General features: G+C 42.8%; 1 protein-coding gene across 4 annotated transcripts; it reads right to left on the bottom strand.

Moving 5' to 3' along the window:
- Window positions 1–1,501: 1,501 nt before the first annotated feature.
- On the bottom strand, window positions 1,502–18,087 carry DEFB108B (defensin beta 108B). Of its 4 annotated transcripts, none has more exons than XM_087418310.1 (5): window positions 18,006–18,087; window positions 13,803–13,870; window positions 7,256–7,309; window positions 3,394–3,464; window positions 1,502–1,780 (listed from the first exon to the last, which is right to left on the bottom strand). In XM_087418310.1, the coding sequence occupies exons 3-5, from the start codon at window positions 7,291–7,293 to the stop codon at window positions 1,617–1,619; spliced, it is 273 nt and encodes a 90-aa protein (XP_087274436.1). In that variant the 5' UTR covers window positions 7,294–7,309; window positions 13,803–13,870; window positions 18,006–18,087; the 3' UTR covers window positions 1,502–1,616. The 4 variants fall into 4 exon arrangements, 3 of the variants coding, with proteins under 3 accessions (XP_087274436.1, XP_087274437.1, XP_087274435.1); XR_015548790.1 differs by having other exon boundaries at window positions 1,639–1,780; window positions 3,356–3,464; XM_087418311.1 differs by lacking the exon at window positions 13,803–13,870 and having other exon boundaries at window positions 1,502–1,553; window positions 3,356–3,464.
- Window positions 18,088–18,361: the final 274 nt, after the last annotated feature.

The raw sequence follows: 18,361 nt of genomic DNA, 5'->3' as shown, positions 1-18,361 counted from the left end.
GTGGGAATGTAAATTGTTATAACCATTATGGAAAACAGTATAGAGGTCCCTCAAAAAATTAAAAATACAACTACCCACCACTTTTATATAAGTTTATTACATATGAATATATCATATATAATATATGATATATAATGTAATATATGAATATTATTCAGCCTTAAAAAAGGAAAGAAATCCCGTCATTTGTGACAAAATGGATGAACCTGGAGGACATTATGCTAAGTGAAGTAATCCAGGCACAGAGAGACAAATACTGCGTGATCTTACTTATATCTAGAATTTTAAAAAGTGGAACTTTTAGTAACAGAGAGTAGAATGGTGGTTACTAGGGGCTGGGGCATGAGGGAATTAAGGAGCTATTGGTCAAAGGGCACAAACTTTCAGTTATAAGATAAATAAGTTCTGGAGACCAAAAAAAAAATTCCTTGATTTTATACTCTTCCAGAGACCAAGGGGAGGACTTTATAACTTTTCACACAAAAGAAAACTCTGATAATGACAGTTTTTTTTTTTTTTTTTTGCACAAAGGAGCTAACACCATCCCTAGGTTGAACAAAATGTAATGTGTGGGAAAAACACTGAGTGGTTGTCATAGGCACAATAATGTCCCTCCTCCTGCTGCCAGAGATGTCCATATTCTAATCCCTGGAAACTGTGACTATGTCACCTTACATGGCAAAGGAGATTGAAGTTGAAGGTGGAATTAGGTGCTAAGTAGCTGACCTTAAAATAAGGAGATTATTCTGGATTATCCACATGGGCCCAATGTAATCATGAGTCCTAAAAAAATGGAAGAGGGAGGCAGAAGATGAGTTCTGAGTGTTAGGATGTGAGAAGGACTCAAGCCCATTGTTGGCTTTAAAGATAGACAAAGCATGGTTGCTCACGATGCATAGGAGCAGCCCACCACTGCTGTCCTAAACATGGAGGAAGGGAACCATACAACTTCCAGGAAGGAACTCAGCTCTGCCAATACCTTGATTGTAGCCCATGAGATCCATGTCAGACTTCTGACATACAGAGCTGTCAGATAAAAATTTGTTTTGCTTTAAGCCACTAACTCTGTGGTAATTTGTTACAGCAGGCATAGGAAGTTAATGCACTGGTTTATGGGATGGTAGAAAAAGCTGAATGACCATGCCCTGCAAAAGGTGAGAACTAGAGAAATTCCATGGATCTCAGCTGGAAATCCTTGGACAGGCCCAGAGCACTGCCTTTGAAAAGGGTGTAGAAGAAATTGTCTTCTATCTGTAAGTTTTCTTGTGCTGCCCCTTTGTCAGGGAGGGAGACCCCACAAGGCTGCATGAAATGAGATAGTGCATTTGCCCAGGGGGAAAGGGAAGTAGTCTCCCCAGAGGAAGGGTGGAGGGCTGTGGTGCCAGGCAAAAACCACAGGTCTGATAAAGTGCCCCCACCCAACGTGGAGCTCAGCCAGCTAGAAAGATGGGAACTAAACAGCAACCAAGTGAAAAGATATAATATGAATTTTTTAGAGAGGTTTTGTGTTACCTAGTTTTGTTTTATTATTTATCGAGGACTCGATAAGATCCCTGTGAGAAAAAAGAGAGAGAGAAAATAAAACATCCAAGCAAACAAAAAGCTTCAGAAAGGCTTCAACTCTCCCCGGGTGTAGTGGGTTCGATTCGGGGTTGATTCTCCATGGGCAGGAAGCATGGTCGGCCATTTAAACATCTCCCAACATGGATTTCTGATGCGATGCAAAATTCCTGGCAGGAGCCATTTGGACGCTCACAGACCTCCTTGAACTTGCCTCTGGCTGCACAGAGAAGAGGGTTATTGTAACTATTTGCTAGTCTCCCTGAAGTTTTATTGAATTATACTGGGGAGTGTCTGGAAACAATCTTGTGTAGATTTTTCTTGTTGCTGTTATTTGATTTCTTTTTTTTTTTTTTTTTTAAAGATTTTATTTATTTATTTTTACCCCCAAAGCCCCAGTAGATAGTTGTATGTCATAGCTGCACATCCTTCCAGTTGCTGTATGTGGGACGCGGCCCCAGCATAGCCGGAGAAGTGGTGCGCGCCCGGGGTCCGAACCCGGGCTGCCAGCAGCGGAGTGCATGCACTTAACCGCTAAGCCACGGGGCCGGCCCTGTTATTTGATTACTTAATCTAACACTTAAAAATCTGCCTTCATACAAAAATTTGGATTTTTGGCATTCTTAAAAACTCTGGCAACATTGGGTGCATCTATAACCTGGGTAGCCCTGCCCCCTTTAGAAGTTCTAGGAATACACGCTCCAGCTTCCCCCAGTCTTTCTTACTCCTTGTTGTCTGCTAACACTGATGGCAGAGATTAGTTTTTATTTAATATCAGTTTTGTACTGCTGATTTCCCGGAGTAGAAGAAACTTTTTAGAGAAGAGAAATCTCTCCCTCTCTAGATAGATGTGTGTGTGTGTGTGTGTGTGTGCACGCACGCTGGCGTGCGTGCATGTATGTTTTATTTTTCAAAAGTGGACCTGGAACGTTGATCTAAAAGACAATATACTTCAAGGAAATTAAGAATATATTTTTCTGGGGGAAGGGAAAAGTTTTCCTACATATTTAATATGCAAATAGTGTCCACATCGGTATTTCTTACATCCCTAGGCTTCCCCCACTGCTTATCTCTCTGGTGCTGGTCTTTGAGGTTGCAATCCTGCTCCAGCAACCATTGCATACAGTAAGAGTTCTTCTGAAGGGCTGAACAGATACACTTGTTAAAAACATTGAATAGTATTCAATTTATATCCCAATATATTACTGTTCTGGGGATGGGCCACACACAATGACATGCTTGGTTTCAGAAGTGGTTTAATTCTGAGCAGTCTCCACGTGTAACAAAATGCACCTTTCTCATGACAACTTCTTAAGCTCTTTGCTGACGGTAAGAGGTATCAAAACCAGCACTTCTAGGTTTTGCTGTTCTAGAACTTAAAGGCCAATTCTTGAATAGCTTCAGATCAGGGCATTTATATACATTCCATAAATGCCTATTGATTTTAATTGAACTGAAATTCAAGTGCATTGAATTGAATTTATCTCTTCAGTGTTCACAAAGCAATTAATTAATGGATATGAAAATCAAATATGCAACATCATCTTTTTACCTGAAATGTGAATTGGGAAATAATTTTAAGGGTATTTTTAAAATCAGTGATCATTCTAAGTGTTGAGCACTATGTAGAATCCAACTAGAATCTGAGTTTTTCATTCCCTGGGCTGCACATGTGTTCCTTTTATCTGTAACTAGCTCAACTACTGTATATACAGGCCCCAACTACCTTGGGCTATAATTGGCCTATTGCCACTTATTAAAGGGTCATCTGAGATATCAGAGGTGAACTACTCACCTGTCTTGGGATAGGTGATAAATCACTTGTGAATATACCTTTATTCTGGTACTTCTTGCATTCTACTGTGGTGTTGTTTCTCCACCCGACCTTACACCTTGATGAATTCCTTAAGGACAGAAAGCACAGCTTAGTCTTATTCTTCTCTCTATGTATATCCCAGAACTTGTCTCAAGTCTTGACATATAATAGGTATTCAGTAAATAACTGTGGAATAATTGGTGGAGATAGAGCTATTTTCCATCCTCGAGCATGTTTGTATGGAAATTCATTGTCACTCTCAGTGTACATGTCGTGGAATGATGTGTGTAGTTTTGCTGCAGTTGACTACTGATGATTAAATTTCCAAATCACAAAGGAGCTTTATAAAAACATGATGTACCATCAGTCATATATAAGAATCCAAGTCACACTAAGGGCATTTTTCTTACGTTTTTGTTTTTATTAGTTCTTTGCTAGTGAATCTTGTAGATTGCATATTGTGGGGACACTGTCATTTCTTGCTCTTTGCTTGGGAGACAAAAGTTAGAGTTGCACTGAACATAATAGATGATCTTGCCTAATTAGTTGTCTTACAGATGAAGACATGAGATTGAGGGAAGGGAAGCTACTTGTCACCTAGTCACCTAGTGACTTAGTGAGGGAGAGAAAAAAGACGGAGTTAAAGCTTGTGTATCCTTGGCTCCATTCTGTTTCTCCTCTTGCCTCTATGCATCCTCTTCTCCTCTCCCAGGCTTCCAAAAGAAACCCTGCAGTCCTGCTGCCCATGGCCTCCTAATGCTCTCTTTATCAGTGTCCTATTTTTCCTTCTCTAATCTTCATGTATTCTATTTTGGCTATAAAAGTAATGCTTTGCCTCTGCTTTCTAACCATCCTTTATTTTGGTTGAGTGACAATGAAAGCAAAAAAAGAACTAGGTTTCAAAATTTGGAAGTCTTAAAATTTGGTTAAAAGCATTCATTTCCTGGAGGTATGGATGCCATACATATATTTCAAAACATTTTTAACTACTTTTTTCCATCAAACCAATATGTTTAGAGAGGACGACTGCTTAGTAAGTATTAATCAGATGGGTCTTTAGCAATGCCATATGGACAATCATCTTTTAAGCTGAGGTCACCAGCTTTATGTGCTGCTGAGTTAATATAACTGGATATGGCATCACATTCAATCAGTCTTTAGAGAGTCCTACAAAGGAAGCAGCGCAATGGAACCCTAGAGTGGGATGGACAGTGAAAGCAAGGGCATGAAGACAAAGCCTTGACTGGACTTTAGCTCATGTTTGCATCTTGGGGGAGGCACTTCACTTTTCAGGGCCTTGATCTTTCCTTTATAAAATACGAAAAATAGACTGGATCATCAAGACTTTTTCAACTCCTGTCAATGAATGATTTTATAGTATCTGCAGCTATGTAGCTCCTCTGCTAATTGTAACAAGGATAGCTATTATTTTCTTTGGTTAAAATAATGCTTTTGCATTTGTTTAAAAAATACTTATTCTTACTTTAAAAAAAGAGAAGTCATTTTCAAGTTAATTCATCAAGTGTGGAATGAGTCTCATATATCAGCTCTTCACAGCAGGATGGGATAGCTCACTTAACCCAAGCCCTGGGAGGATAGTTCCAGACCAGCCTGCCATTCATCCCAAAGCCTTTGTGGAGTGTAGGGTAGTGGATATACTTCACAGACATGCAAAGGCACACACACACACATAAACACACAGACAGACTGTTACTAGGAGAAAGATGAAGATGAAAACCTTGCATAGACAGCCTCAAACACTCTTGTACTGAACTGATCCCATGATTTTCCTCCCAGAGCCTGCGGCTACAATCAGATCCTTTAAGACTTAGCGCCTTAAGCTTTCAAGCCCTGTGTTACTTTTGGGTATTGTCTTTCTTTTGGTCATCTTTTCTTTCTCTTGTTGTTCTCACTTACAAAGCCTCTCCTTCATCCTTGTGCCAATGCTCTACTTGGGGGGCATGTTGGCTCATCTCTGGACTCTATAGCAATCAAAGTGACTGGCCTGTAACTTCTTGGAAGTCAAGGGCCATCACATCTTTTTTTCTTTGTATGCCCACTTCCCAGTGAGGGCCTCACAGACTGTGGATGCTTAACAAATATTTGATCAACTGTTTTCCCACCTGCAGTATCTCCCCACTATAATATCTCCCCTCTACTTCCTATGGATTAGTTCTCCTGAAGCAAAGTTGGAATTACCTCACAAGCTGCCCCTGCCCCCAAACCTGAAGTACTCTCTACCCATTAGCCATAAGCTGTCCTTTAAAACACAGATTGAGATAGGAAAGTCTGGACTCGCCAAGAATAGGCATGCCTCCCGTTATATTTTCTGTTGGAAATTTTGGGAAGTGTTCTTTTGGAAACAACATAAAGCCTAGCAATTGACAGTTCCTTAAAACATAGGAGGATTGTCCACATTCACACATCTATGACTTCCCAACCATTGAGGCCCTAAATTCTCAGGAAAAGATAAGAAGATATTCTACTTGATATGGAGCAATAAGTTGCTTATTCCTCCTTGTATCTACATGTCCAGAATTCAGGGAATTTCCTGATCTGTTTTTGGTGTCTGGTCACTTCCTTGGTAAAAGCAAGGAGAATTACACCCAGCTACATCTGTGCAGGTGCCTTACACAGTGATCCATGTTTTCATTTGAATGCAGGAAGATATGCTCCTTTGCAGTGTCCTCCCTGATTCCAGTGTTTCAGTTCTACTTTAGAAGACTAGATGTTGAAAAGAAAGAGGAAAAGCCAGGTGTTGGGATGGAGACTTAAGGGACAGAATCAAGCCCGGGGGGACCAACAGTATTAAGGGGCAATAGGTTGGAGATTTCTTAGACTCAGAGGAAGCCTTTCAAGAAGACCCCCTCACCAATCCCTCTGCCTGGGACCCTATAGCTTTGGCATAGCTCTTATACCAGCATCTTAGGATATTAACTTTTGCTGAAAGTAAGTAGAGGCATCTTGGAGACTGAGATTTAGTAGGATAATGCCCCATTTTTCATCTAGATCTAGAAACTGCTAGTAAACTTGTGTAATTAAATTCCTCTTTAGTGATGGAGCAAAGAAGGTTTCAAGCACTTGAAACACCCTTGACTTCATTTCCTCTAACTGAGACTTGCCATGGAGAACTAAAGAGTCAGGTGGCTAGAAATCTCTCAGCAAATGGGTCTTCCAGATTTCCTATGAGACCCCTCCTCAGGGCATAGGTGATGGTGATTTTGCTCTGAGTACTGGATCCCCGTAAAGTCTCAGGCACTCTACTCTTACCAAGGCCTCAGCAAAGTTTATTTTGTTACCTGGGAGAACTTGGCTCATAAAGAAGAGAATGGTAAAGAGGAAGACAGCAGTCTTCATGGCTGAAGAGAGGAGAAAGCCTGGCTTCATTTCCAAGAGGCAGAGAAAACTTCCATCTGTGGCTCTCTATCACCCGGGGAGTGCCTTTGTCTGGATAGTAAGTGCCCTTCTGTACCTCATTAGGGATATTCATGGGCAGAGGTGTTCCATGCAAACAGAATGGCCTTCATAAGGAGACTGAGAATCCTTGTTTGGTGGACACTCAGTTCATCAGGAGGATGTGGGTGCTCAGTTTTGACCAGAAAACCTTGTTAAATGGGAACATAAGCTACAAACACTTTGGCAACAGATTAAAGTTTATGAACAAAGAGCTATCTATATTAAGTCATCATGAGTCAGGCTATGCTGAGAAACCAGTGGGTTTGGTTAGTGACCAGACATTTTTTTAGTGAATATTTCCCAGGCTTTATAGCCCTACTAATAATTAATCCCCCCACTCACTCTTGGTCTGAACACCCCCAATGCTCTGCACCTGTGTAGTGCTTACCACACTGTATGTTAGTTTGTTGAATGTATCTTTACCTCTGCCACTGTGTCAGCTTCTTGCTTGCTGGGACCATGCTTTGCTCCTCAGAGCTGTGGAGGAAGTTGAATCATGTGGTTATTTACTCTCAAATCCTCTTTATCAAGTGGAACAATTCCGAGCAGTGAAATGCCACTAAACGTGGAGGCATGAGGTCTGGATTTAACTTATGAATCTGTAGTCCTGCTACGAACTAGAGGTTTGGACATGGGCACGAAATTGTCTTTCTTGAATCTCAGTAGCACCTATATAGATTTAGATCTTCTGAATCTAGATCAGGGGACTCTTTTTCATTAATGTGCATAAAACCAACTGGGAAAGTTGCTTTAAAATGCAGACATTTAGACCCATTCCAGGACTTTTTAGTTTGGTAGGGTCAAGTGGAGCCCAGGAGTCTGCATTTTTAAGTCTCCAAGGTAATTATTCTGAAATTTATTCTAGAATACACATTAGAAAATACTGATTTAGATCATCTCTAAGCTCTTCTTCTGGCTCTAATATTAGAGTATTCTAAGTGTTCTTGTCTTAGTATAACTCTCAGGTGGGGCTGTTATGACTGACAACAACATAGAATGTGTGTGTGTGTGTGTGTACGCATGCACATGTTTGTGTGTGCATCACATAAGGGTGAAGCACACACCTTAATCCATGCAAACTTAGATTCCAATTTTATAAAGAATACTCAGGAGGGCCGGCCCTGTGGCTTAGAGGTTAATGCGCGCGCTCCGCTGCTGGTGGCCCGGGTTCGGATCCCGGGCGCGCACCGTCGCAATGCTTCTCTGGCCATGCTGAGGCTGCGTCCCACATACAGCAACTAGAAGGATGTGCAACTATGACATACAACTATCTGCTAGGGCTTTGGAGAGAAAAAAGGAGGAGGATTGGCAATAGATGTTAGCTCAGGGCTGGTTTTCCTCAGCGAAAAGAGGAGGATTAGCATGGATGTTAGCTCAGGGCTGATCTCCCACACAAAAAAAAAAAAAAAAAAAACAATAGTTTCTGCCTTCCTTGCAGGGAGCCCCACCCAACCAGCCATCTGGCCAAATCACTGAAAGTTGCTGAGTGTCCTGTGGTGAGCAGGGCCAGAGTCCTTCGACCTCTGCCCAATATCCCTCTCCTCCAGGAGTTTGTGTCTGAGTCCCCATGCTCACCCATGCCCTTTGGAGAATTGTTTATCTTTTTCCTCCTGTGGCTCAAGTTTGCAAACTTGGAACATATTTCATGGTGGAATCCTAGGACTCTGCAAACTACCCCCATGTAGCCCAATATCACTGCTTTCTTATTCACTTAGAAGGATCTGTACTATAATCTCTATCTCCCTAGTTTACTATTACTATAATTATTAAAATTATTAGTATTTATGCTAATTTATGCATCATCATGATAGTTTGGGTTGTTATCATCATTAATTTTTATTATTACCATTCTTATCTGCGATCATTTTTGTGGTGGTTATACAACATTGAATAGAGTTCCTCTATTTACAAAGGCTGTTTGATTTACTGAAGGTGATTATAGAAATGCATACACACAGCTGCTCCTGGGTTCTCACTCTACTGCCTGGGTGTCCTTGTATTGCCAAAGCCTCTGGACAAATTTAGCAGTATCCTTGAGGACCCAGCAACCACCTTTGCTGGCCTGAAAGCCAGTGAGGGTGTCCTTGGCCCATCAGAGTCACCACAAAATTTTCTAAGTCAACTCGGGGGCACAGGATCCACTGTTGCAGGCATGGACAAGTTGCGAATGACATCCATGGCGTGCCTCAGACCCCTCTGTAGGCAGGGAATGGCTCACGATGTCAGGGGGTCCAGAGCGAGGACACCCTTGATCTGCCTGAGCCTCTAAAAATTTATAAGTCCCCTGGAGGAGCCAACAACCTCTTGTTCTGGCCTTGATGACCCAGGGAGGGGGGCCTCGGACCACTGCTGGATTCATCATAATAGTTTCTAATTCTACTCAGGGTCGTAGGAACTGCTCTTACTCTCTTGAAAAGGATGGACAGGATATCTACACAAGCATGTGCCTCCTTAGAATTTTCCACGTTTGCTCAGAGCCCAGAAACTGCCAATGTCAACACTAAAGGCACAAGTGTGTCTAAGACTGCCTGAGTCTCTGGGAATATTCTGAGTACCTTCTGGTGTCCTGGAAATGCTGGCACTGTACTGGAAGGCATTGGAGATGGTGACCCTCCAGGCTGAGCAAGTGCAGAATGTTCTGAGTTCTCAGGAAGTCCATGAACCACTCGTGTTGGCCTGTGTTGCCCCCTGCTGGTCAGGGAACAACTCCTGATGACACCTTCCTATAGCCCTCAGCTGGGATATGCAGAAGCAAGATGTCTGGACCCTCAGATTTCTGTGCGGAACAGCTGGCAGAGGACATCCAGGCAGTGAGGGCTGAGGTAATGCTGGGGCTTAATGTAGGTAGAGTTGGCGCTTCTGTGCACTAGCTGTGGAACCAGAGTCCTGCATTCATTGCATGGAGCACAGCCGCATCATCCGGGGGCAGAACTTATGAAATCTGGTGGGTGCGGAGTGATGGACAGGCTCAGAACCAAAGGCCGTCTATCTCAGTCCCTTAGGGCACCCCTCAGGGCATGTGCAAAAGTTCATAAGTTCACCATGTCCTCCTCCTCCTTGCTTTTCTATTCTCCTCTGCTGCTACTTTCTGCCTTATTTTGTTTTTCTTTGTGTAGACCTGAAACTCTGACTCCAAAATATCTCATGAGGCCAGAAATTGGTACTTTGTCATTCACATACAGGAGTCTGTACTCTAATCTCCCATTACCTTAGGTTTATTTTTATTATCATTTATAGTGGTAGTATTATTATTATAATTAGGATGATCATTTTTGTTATCATTACTCTTATTTTTATTAGTAGCATTATGTATCTTTAGTTTTATTATTATTTTATTAGTAATATTATTCATATTTTTTCTTATTATGGATTATTTTTGTGGTCAATTTATACAATATAGAGGGTTTCCTGCAGGACTTAGAAAAATCTGCCAGTTGCTCAGGCAGCAGGTCGATATTTCTGTGCCTTCCAGTGCAGAAAAAGAATTTCTTGGGCTAATGAGGGGACTTAGAATATTTTCAGAGGCTTAGGTGGCCCTGGGAAATCCTTGTTTCACTTCAATTTTCAGTAATCTTGGTTCCCTGGCTCTGAGCTGAGGTAGAAAAGAGTGAGGATGCTGTGGCAGGTGCTGACACATTCAACAGTCTTTCTAGAAAGCCAAGAGCAATATTGGCCCCCAAGCAGACTTAGAAAAAAGTTTTATGGCTCTGGAGGGCCAAGGACTCCCTCCTTGGAACTTTCAGGATAATGCAAGTGTTTGCTGTGTGCTTCAGGAGAATTGTGAAATTTTCTAACGGCTTAGGTAGGCTAAGAGCATCTTTTAAGGGGCTCCCCTGACAGCACAGGCAGGTACATGCTTCTGGAGGGGCATTGGAATAGTAGAGTAGACTTGTCTTACAAGAGGGGACCAAGGAGTACAGCTGGAATCCAGGAGCATCAGTGTGTGTGTAGGTCTTTTGGGGAACCCTCTGTAATGGTTTCCAGTAAATGGGACACTGTTTGTAAACAGAGAAACTCTATTTAATGTTGTATAACAATAAGCAAAAAAAATCTATAACAATAAATGTAATAATAAAAAATAAGAATTACTTACAATAATAACAGAGATGATGATCATAGTGACATTAACACTAACGCTGCTACTAACGATAATAATAATAATAATAATAATAATAAACCTAAGGAGATGTGAGATCAGAGTACAAACTCCTTGAAGTAAATGACAAACTACCAAAATCAGGCCTCTTGGGGTAGTTTAGATCCAGAGTCCTAGATCTGCACAAAGAAAATAATTCCATAAAGAAAATCAAGCTGTGGGGTGTAAAAGAAAACCAACCACAAGAAGGACGTTGGTGAACTTGGGATGTTGTGTGCAAACCCCAATGAGGCACTTAAGGAACTGTGATGGAAGGACCTGGACCGGGCCAGCCCACAGCAGATTCTCATCAGATTTCAGAAGTCCGTCAAAGGCTGATGGGGCTGGGTGTCATGCAAGGAAGGCAGGAGCCAGATCTACAGCCAGCATGAAGAAGCCAAGCCTACCACATACATTAAGCCCACAGCACTATTTCAGCCCTCACCTCCTGGCTGCCCTTCTGACATATGTTCTACCTAGGCCCTGGGGATTTGGACATCTCTATTATCATATCATGGCCCAAGTCTGTTGGAGGGAGATATCTTTGATGCTCCACACCAGTAGGGGGCAACAAAGGCTGGCACGAGCCTTTCATGGGCTTCCTGGAAGTCTTAGAACATTCTGCGGTTGCTGGGGTGGATGGGTCACCCCAGTGTAGCACCAACCTTTCCTGGGCCAACAAAGGGACTCAGAACATTTCCAGAACCTCAGGCAATCTTCCTAGGCTTGTGCAATAGTGATTCCCTGACTCTCAAACTGACAAAGAACATACTGTGGAGGGATGGGCTGCTGTGACACTTTCTCCAGGCAGTCATCAGTGGTTTCTGTGCCCCCAGAGCACCACTGAAAAATTTTCAGCCTCATGCCTACCATTCAAGAACAATTATCTGAGTCAAAAGGCAAGGTGCAGAACGAAACAGAAAGTGTGTGGACAAATGTTTATACTTGCATAAAGTATATATTGTTAAAATTTTACACATGTATTAAATATTTTTAAATGCTTGGATATGTTAACAACAATTACTGAATACTATTTCAAAAGATAACTAGATCAATTTGGCTCACATTGGAATTACCTGATGGGCTTTAAAAAATCATGATGCCTCAGTCCTTCTCCCAGAGATGTAAGTTTAGTGGGTCTTGTGTGAGGCCTGGGCATTGGGATTGTTAAACACTCTCCAGATAATTCTAATTCTAATGTGCAGCAAAGGTTGAGATGCTGAGCCCCGCCCCCAACTAACTGACATAATTTCTGGAGTGATGATATTTCTTTAAACTACCCAGGTCATCCCAATGGGAAACCACAGTTGAGAACCATTTAGGTAAATGTTGTTTCTCAAAATGTAATGTAACGTATGTACAAATCTATTGGAGATGCCAGCCAGCTCTAGGAAATTATCATTCTGCAAGTTTGGGTGGATCCCTGAATTTGCATTTTTAACAAGATCCCTGGTGATGCTTATGGTGGTTCCTCCAGACCCCACTCCCAGTAGCACTAGGTTAGGAATAGCAGGCAAATCACACACAAGCTCCTGATAGCCAACCATCATATCTCAATACAAACACTTGGTTTCAGTGAAGATCACCCATTTTCTCCCCAAAGATCACATCTGCTGACCTTTAGTAAATTGAGAGAAGAATAGAGGTGGAAATAGTGTCTGAGCAAGACAGCGCTTGGGAAACAACATGCATTTGTTCATTTAAGCAAATTTTATTGAGCATCTACTGTGTGCTCACACATTTGTTAGTGTGTACAAGTCACAGTACTGGAAACCATCATACTTTATGTGACTTCATTCTCATATACTCTGGCAGTTAGTACTGTGATGTGCATCCCATGCCAGGACAGGAGAGGGATAAGTGAGGGGAGGGGCAAGCAAGGATACATGGGGACATGGCAGAATTGGTGGAATAATGGTTTTGTGCTACAAATTCTACTTGGAAGAGAGCGGTGCTCTGATCTTAGGGTTCTCCAGAGAAACAAAGCCAGTAGGTTCCATATATCTATATCCATAATATCTATCTACATATCTGTATCAATATCTATTTATCTAAAGAAATTCATTATACGGAATTGGCTTATGTGATTATGGAGGCTGCAAAGTCTGGAGAGCCTATGGTGGAAATTCCAGTCTAATCCAAAGGCAGGAGAATATCGATGTCCTAGCCTGAAGACAAAAAGGCAGAGAGAGGGCAAATTCTCTCTTGCTCCACCTTTTGTTCTGTTCAGGCTTTCAAGGGATTTAATGAGGACCAACCACATTGAGGAGGGCAATCTGCTTTACTGAGTTTACTAATGCAAATGTTAATCTCGTTGGGAAACACCTACCGAGACACACCCAGAATAATATTTAATCTTGCCTTGCTTGGGCACCCTGTATCCCAAGCAAGTTGAGGAATAAAACTAACCATCACTAGTTCACCCCTTGTCAACATGGCGCCCATATGCATCTCCTCAAGCCATATTTAATCTCCAAATAAAGACAACAACAAGGTCATAATTCTGCTCAACATGATGCACCTATCCTCTATACAACTGAAAACGCACAACTCCTTCCCCAGATGAGGATGCAAAATCCATGAGTGATGTTTACTCTTCTCCTTGATGTACTGTAACTTAAATACTATGATGTAAAATTAACAATACTTAAATATTATGACACAAAGTCAATACATCTTATGTTACATGATAAGGGAATAAGACAGTGAAGAAAACAAAGGCATTTACCATATGTATATATATATCCATAACAAAATAAGGAGGAAATACTCATAACAGTAACAGTCCTCATTTCTGTAGCTGGTCACATGCTTGTAGCTGGTATTTATGCCTACCTTCTTCCACTACTTGTTCTATACTGCTTTTGCCTTCAGCAAGCACCTCGGCTGTCGTGGTTCTTTACCTGTGGAATGATCCAAATCTTTATTCATTACCAAAATCTGTCTCAGTCAGTTTGTGCTGCCATAACAAAATACCATAGACTAGGTGGCTTAAACAAAAGAAATTTGTTTTTCACAGTTCTGGAAGCTAGGAAGTCCAAGATCAAGGTGCTGACAAGATAGGCCTCTTCTCTTGGCTTGCAGGCAGCCATTAACATGCTGTGTGCTAACATGACTTCTTTGCTCATGCCTGGAGAGAGAGAGCAATCTCTCTCTCCCTCTTATAAGGTCACTAATCCTGAAATGAGGGTCCCACCCTCTGTAGGTTCGAAACCTCAGGAGTTCCCTAAGTGAAATTTGAAACTGGCGCCCCTACATGGAGGGAAAAGAGAGACCAAAGAAAGAGGCAGACCACTCCACATTGGGAGGTTGCAGGTTTAATAAGCGATGGAACTTACATATGAGGCTTGTCTTGGGTGCCACAAGGTGAATAGATCTCCTCACTCAACTGCCAGAATCTTGAAAGTTTATGTAGAGGCCTTAATGGGTTTCAGTCATATACACCATCCAGATGGTCTCAACAACACATTACTCTTTCAAGTCTGCATCCTTGAAATGTCTCCTAGTGTCAGAACGGTGGGTGGAACATACATTCCAAGGACAGGGGAGAGGGTGAGGAGCCTCCAATTGCCCAGGTCCAGTTCATGGGTCAACCAGTGGTCAAGTCCTCTCAATGGCCTCTTCCAACACTCTCATGTCCTCATCTAACCCTAATTACCTTCAAGAGATCCCATCTCCAATCACCATCACATTGGGGGAACAGAGCTTCAACATATGAGTTTTGGAAGGACACAGTTTAGTCCATAGCACCACGTCACTGTGCAAGTGGTCTACAGACAGAGTTAGTGAAAAAAACATGTTGGTGCTGAAGATACTGGAACTGGGAGAGGTGGGGCTCTCCTAGGAAACCTTTGGACACATGTGCAGGATTTGAGCTGGAAACTCTAGTCATACAGGTGCTGTGGGGGGAAGAGTTTGGTTCTGTGAGGGGCATAGGCCAGTCAGTATCCTGTGCCCATGCAAGGCCACATGTCACCGGGCATCATTGAGTGTCCACAAATCAGGTGAAGACTTTTGGCCACCAGGGCTTGTTCCTCAGCCACTCCTCCACTCCCACCCACGCTGACTCTAGTCTTCATTGCCTGCCCTGACCAAAGGATGTATCAAGGCATCTTATCAAAAACTGCAGTGTGACATCAGTGTTTGGGTTTGCAGAGCCTCCTATCCATGAGAGAAATGACATGGACACCCCAGTAGGTACTTGTAAAACTTGACTGCATTCTTTGGAATCCTGACACTCTTAACAATTCCAAAGCCAACTTGCACTCCTTCCTCTATCGGCCAAACTCATTCTTCCTCCATAAATACTGGAATGAAATGACCCTGACCAAGCAGGAATGCATGCTCTTAGTAAGGAGTCAACTTCAAAGACTGACTGTAAACTTCCCTCAGGAGTACTTGGACATTCTGATCCCTTCTCCAAGGACCCTGAACAGACACAAGGTGCTGGAGACTACAGCAACCTGGTGTTTGTGGGGAGTCTGTGTTGCCCTGTGCATGAAGGCCCATCCTGGAGATGACTTGAGATCCCCTACGATCTAGAGCTCTGGGGCCTTTAATGTGTGACCTGAGTCTGGATGTGAGAGTCATCAGCCAGTGGATTTTCATCACAAACCCATTTTATTTGTGTTCCTCTTCCCCTACTTTCTACTTCTGAATTGCTATGTTTTCCTCACTTCCAACATGGCATAGTTAGAGTATTGATGTATACATCCAAACATAAACATGTTTTCATTATTAAAAAAAATGAGATAAGTTCATGAGCATCTTGGTGCATGAGCATCTTGACGACCTCAGCAGAATCTCAGAAGGACAAAAGCCTAAGAAATGTTTCAATACAGGGAGATACCATATCCTCAAACTTCACACCTTAAACCCCCTCATGTGGTCAAGTCCCTATGCAGGGGAATCAGAATCTCCAAGCTCAAGCTCCTTTATTCCACTATCCCAAACAAAACACACGAACTGCTTCATTCCACAAGATTCCCTGGTTTGACTCACAGTGGAGATCTCAGCACATCTCTGCTCTCAGCTGGAGGTTCCCAGATGTCAGGTCACTCAGGTCACTTGATGGTCATATATACTAGGACCAGGGGCACCCTGAGGAGGGAGGGCATCATCATCCCAGGGATGATGTGGACACAGGTTCCCTTACACACACTGCATTCCACTTTAGAGGAGCCACCTACCCATCAGGCCATCCGGGTGACCCTCATCAAACTACTATCCTACAACCACTGTGCTTACATGGGGCTGTGTTTTCTCCTGAAAAATGAGCTAGTTTTTTGGTGAGGGAGTTTTTCTAAGGAATGCCTGGAAAATATTTTTTCATTGTAATAATAATAATAATAATAACATAAATAGAAGAAATTATACTTCAATGCACTCTCACTTCTTTTCACTCCTCAGCTTTCATTGGATCTAGTTCCCAACCGGGGAAAATAGAGATTCAGAGACATGGTAGGCAGACCTAGGTTTACTAAGACATCCATCTTATAGAGTCAGCTTTTCACAGGGAACTTCCAAATAATATGCATCCCACGTGCATCCAAGATGAATCACTTCAGTCAGCTTTTAGCCTCCCCAAGCACACACTATGTATAAACCAGAACACAGAAGATTCGTTGGAGAAGGTGGGTTGGATGCTGGATGGTTTACACAGGCAAAACTGTATTGCTTGACTTCTATGTAAAGAGAGAGGGGGATGAAGAAAAACTAAATGGGGGAGAGGTTCAGATATCTGGATTCCTTGACCCCAAATCAGATTCAGTCCTGGCTCCTTAATCTGTGTCCAGTTCCCCAAAAATCTGACAGGAGTGAGGTGAGCTCAGGTTAAGAGACCTGGAGATCTGGAGGAGCAGTGGGGAGCGCCACCCCCTGCCCACCTGGTGTTGTTCCCCTACCTAAGAGAACATTATCTTCCAGAATTTAAATCTATTTGAGTCCAAATATTTAATATTAAAAAAAACAAACTTAAAAGTTGGAGAAACTTGTATTAGTTATGGGAAAACCAGAAGGGTCCTTCTTTGGAAATAGTCTTGGGGAAATTTCTGCAGCGTGAATAGTTGGGATTTAGTTTTGCCAAACTCCCTCTACCGTGCACTTCAGAATTTACAAAGGAAATAGAAAAGGAGATTTGAATTCACATATTTCACATTAAAATTTATTAAGGGTATAAGTGAGGTATTGAAATTTGAAAATACAGGTTTATTATGCCTTTTAACGTTCATGTGGGAGAACAGACATTCCAATCAAACGTATCTGGAAGTAATAAAAAATTAATTTTTCATTAGTTGAAAGCAAAATCCGCCTGTCTTCAAAGGAGCACGGTTTTTATAAGCCTCATTATCCATACTTGACACAACATATTCAGAAATAGAAAACAAAAACATAGATTAAAATATCTCATTTTTCAAGTTAAAAATACTTTTTCAGGCAACTCTGGGAATGAAGATAAAGAAAAACGTGAAATTACAATATATCTAGAAAATGACAACGCAACTTGTAGGATGTCATCCACACTGGTCTCAAAAGTATTTGAATTTATTAACTCTTCTCAAGAAGTGCGAAATAGATCAAACGGAAAGAGGAAGGAAATATATATATATTGCACACGAGCAGTCGTTTTGTTCTTCTAAAGCAATGCCTCAGCCGCCAGGCCCGTGACGTCCCTGACACCAAGCCCGGGGCGTGTCGCCTCCCGGGGGGTAGAGGACAGACAGGGACGCCGCCTTCTGTGCTCGTCACTCAAATTTCACCTCTCGCACAGGCGAGTTTGGTGTTCACCTTCTAGTTCCCAACAAAAAAATAAAAAGAAAAAAAGTTCTAATTGGTGGAGCCGCAGACCTTCCCGATCCCACCGCCGAAGTCCCCGCGTCCCCACAGCCCCGTAGAGCCCGCCGGACTCACGGCACACGCTCACAGACAGGGTTTCTGACTTAAACCGTTTTCTGTTTTTCGAGAAGGAAACCTCTCCGCATTCAGTATGAGTGGCCCCTCATTTCTAAGCTTTCACCGTAAAGTATCTGAATCATGTACCTTGAAGCAAGGTGGGCGCACCGCTGCCACACTGACACGCAGCACATTCACGGGACGCAAACCCGGACACGCCGGTGCTGCGGCCGGAAGTACAGGCAGACCAGAAACGCCCCGAGGCGGGGCGGAGGTGAGCAGGTCCCACCCCCACACAAGCCCCTCCTTTCAGGCCCCGCCCACAGCTCCTCCGTCCAGGCCCTGCCCACACTAGCCCCTCCTTCCAGACCCCGCCCCACAGCCCCTCCTTCCAGGCCCCGCCCCACAGCCCTTCCTTCCAGGCCCCGCCACACAGCCCCTCCTTCCAGGCCCCGCCCCACAGTCCCTCCTTCCAGGCCCCGCCCCACAGCCCCTCCTTCCAG

The sequence above is a fragment of the Ceratotherium simum genome, chromosome 28 (genome assembly GCF_057802395.1).
Source record: "Ceratotherium simum simum isolate JZ-2026a chromosome 28, ASM5780239v1, whole genome shotgun sequence".
Classification (NCBI taxonomy): domain Eukaryota; kingdom Metazoa; phylum Chordata; class Mammalia; order Perissodactyla; family Rhinocerotidae; genus Ceratotherium; species Ceratotherium simum.
This window is presented reverse-complemented; position numbering and strand designations above follow the sequence as displayed.

Excerpts from the sequence above, each read along its gene's own strand:
- DEFB108B (XM_087418309.1), bottom strand. The coding sequence starts at position 18,052 with ATGTGCTGCGTGTCAGTGTGGCAGCGGTGCGCCCACCTTGCTTCAAG. Across the intron at positions 7,310-18,005 it reads TGCGCCCACCTTGCTTCAAG|CTCTGAGGAGCAAAGCATGG; the intron begins GTACATGATTCA and ends CTTCCTCCACAG. Across the intron at positions 1,781-3,393 it reads CAAGAAGTACCAGAATAAAG|CCAGAGGCAAGTTCAAGGAG; the intron begins GTATATTCACAA and ends TTCTCTGTGCAG.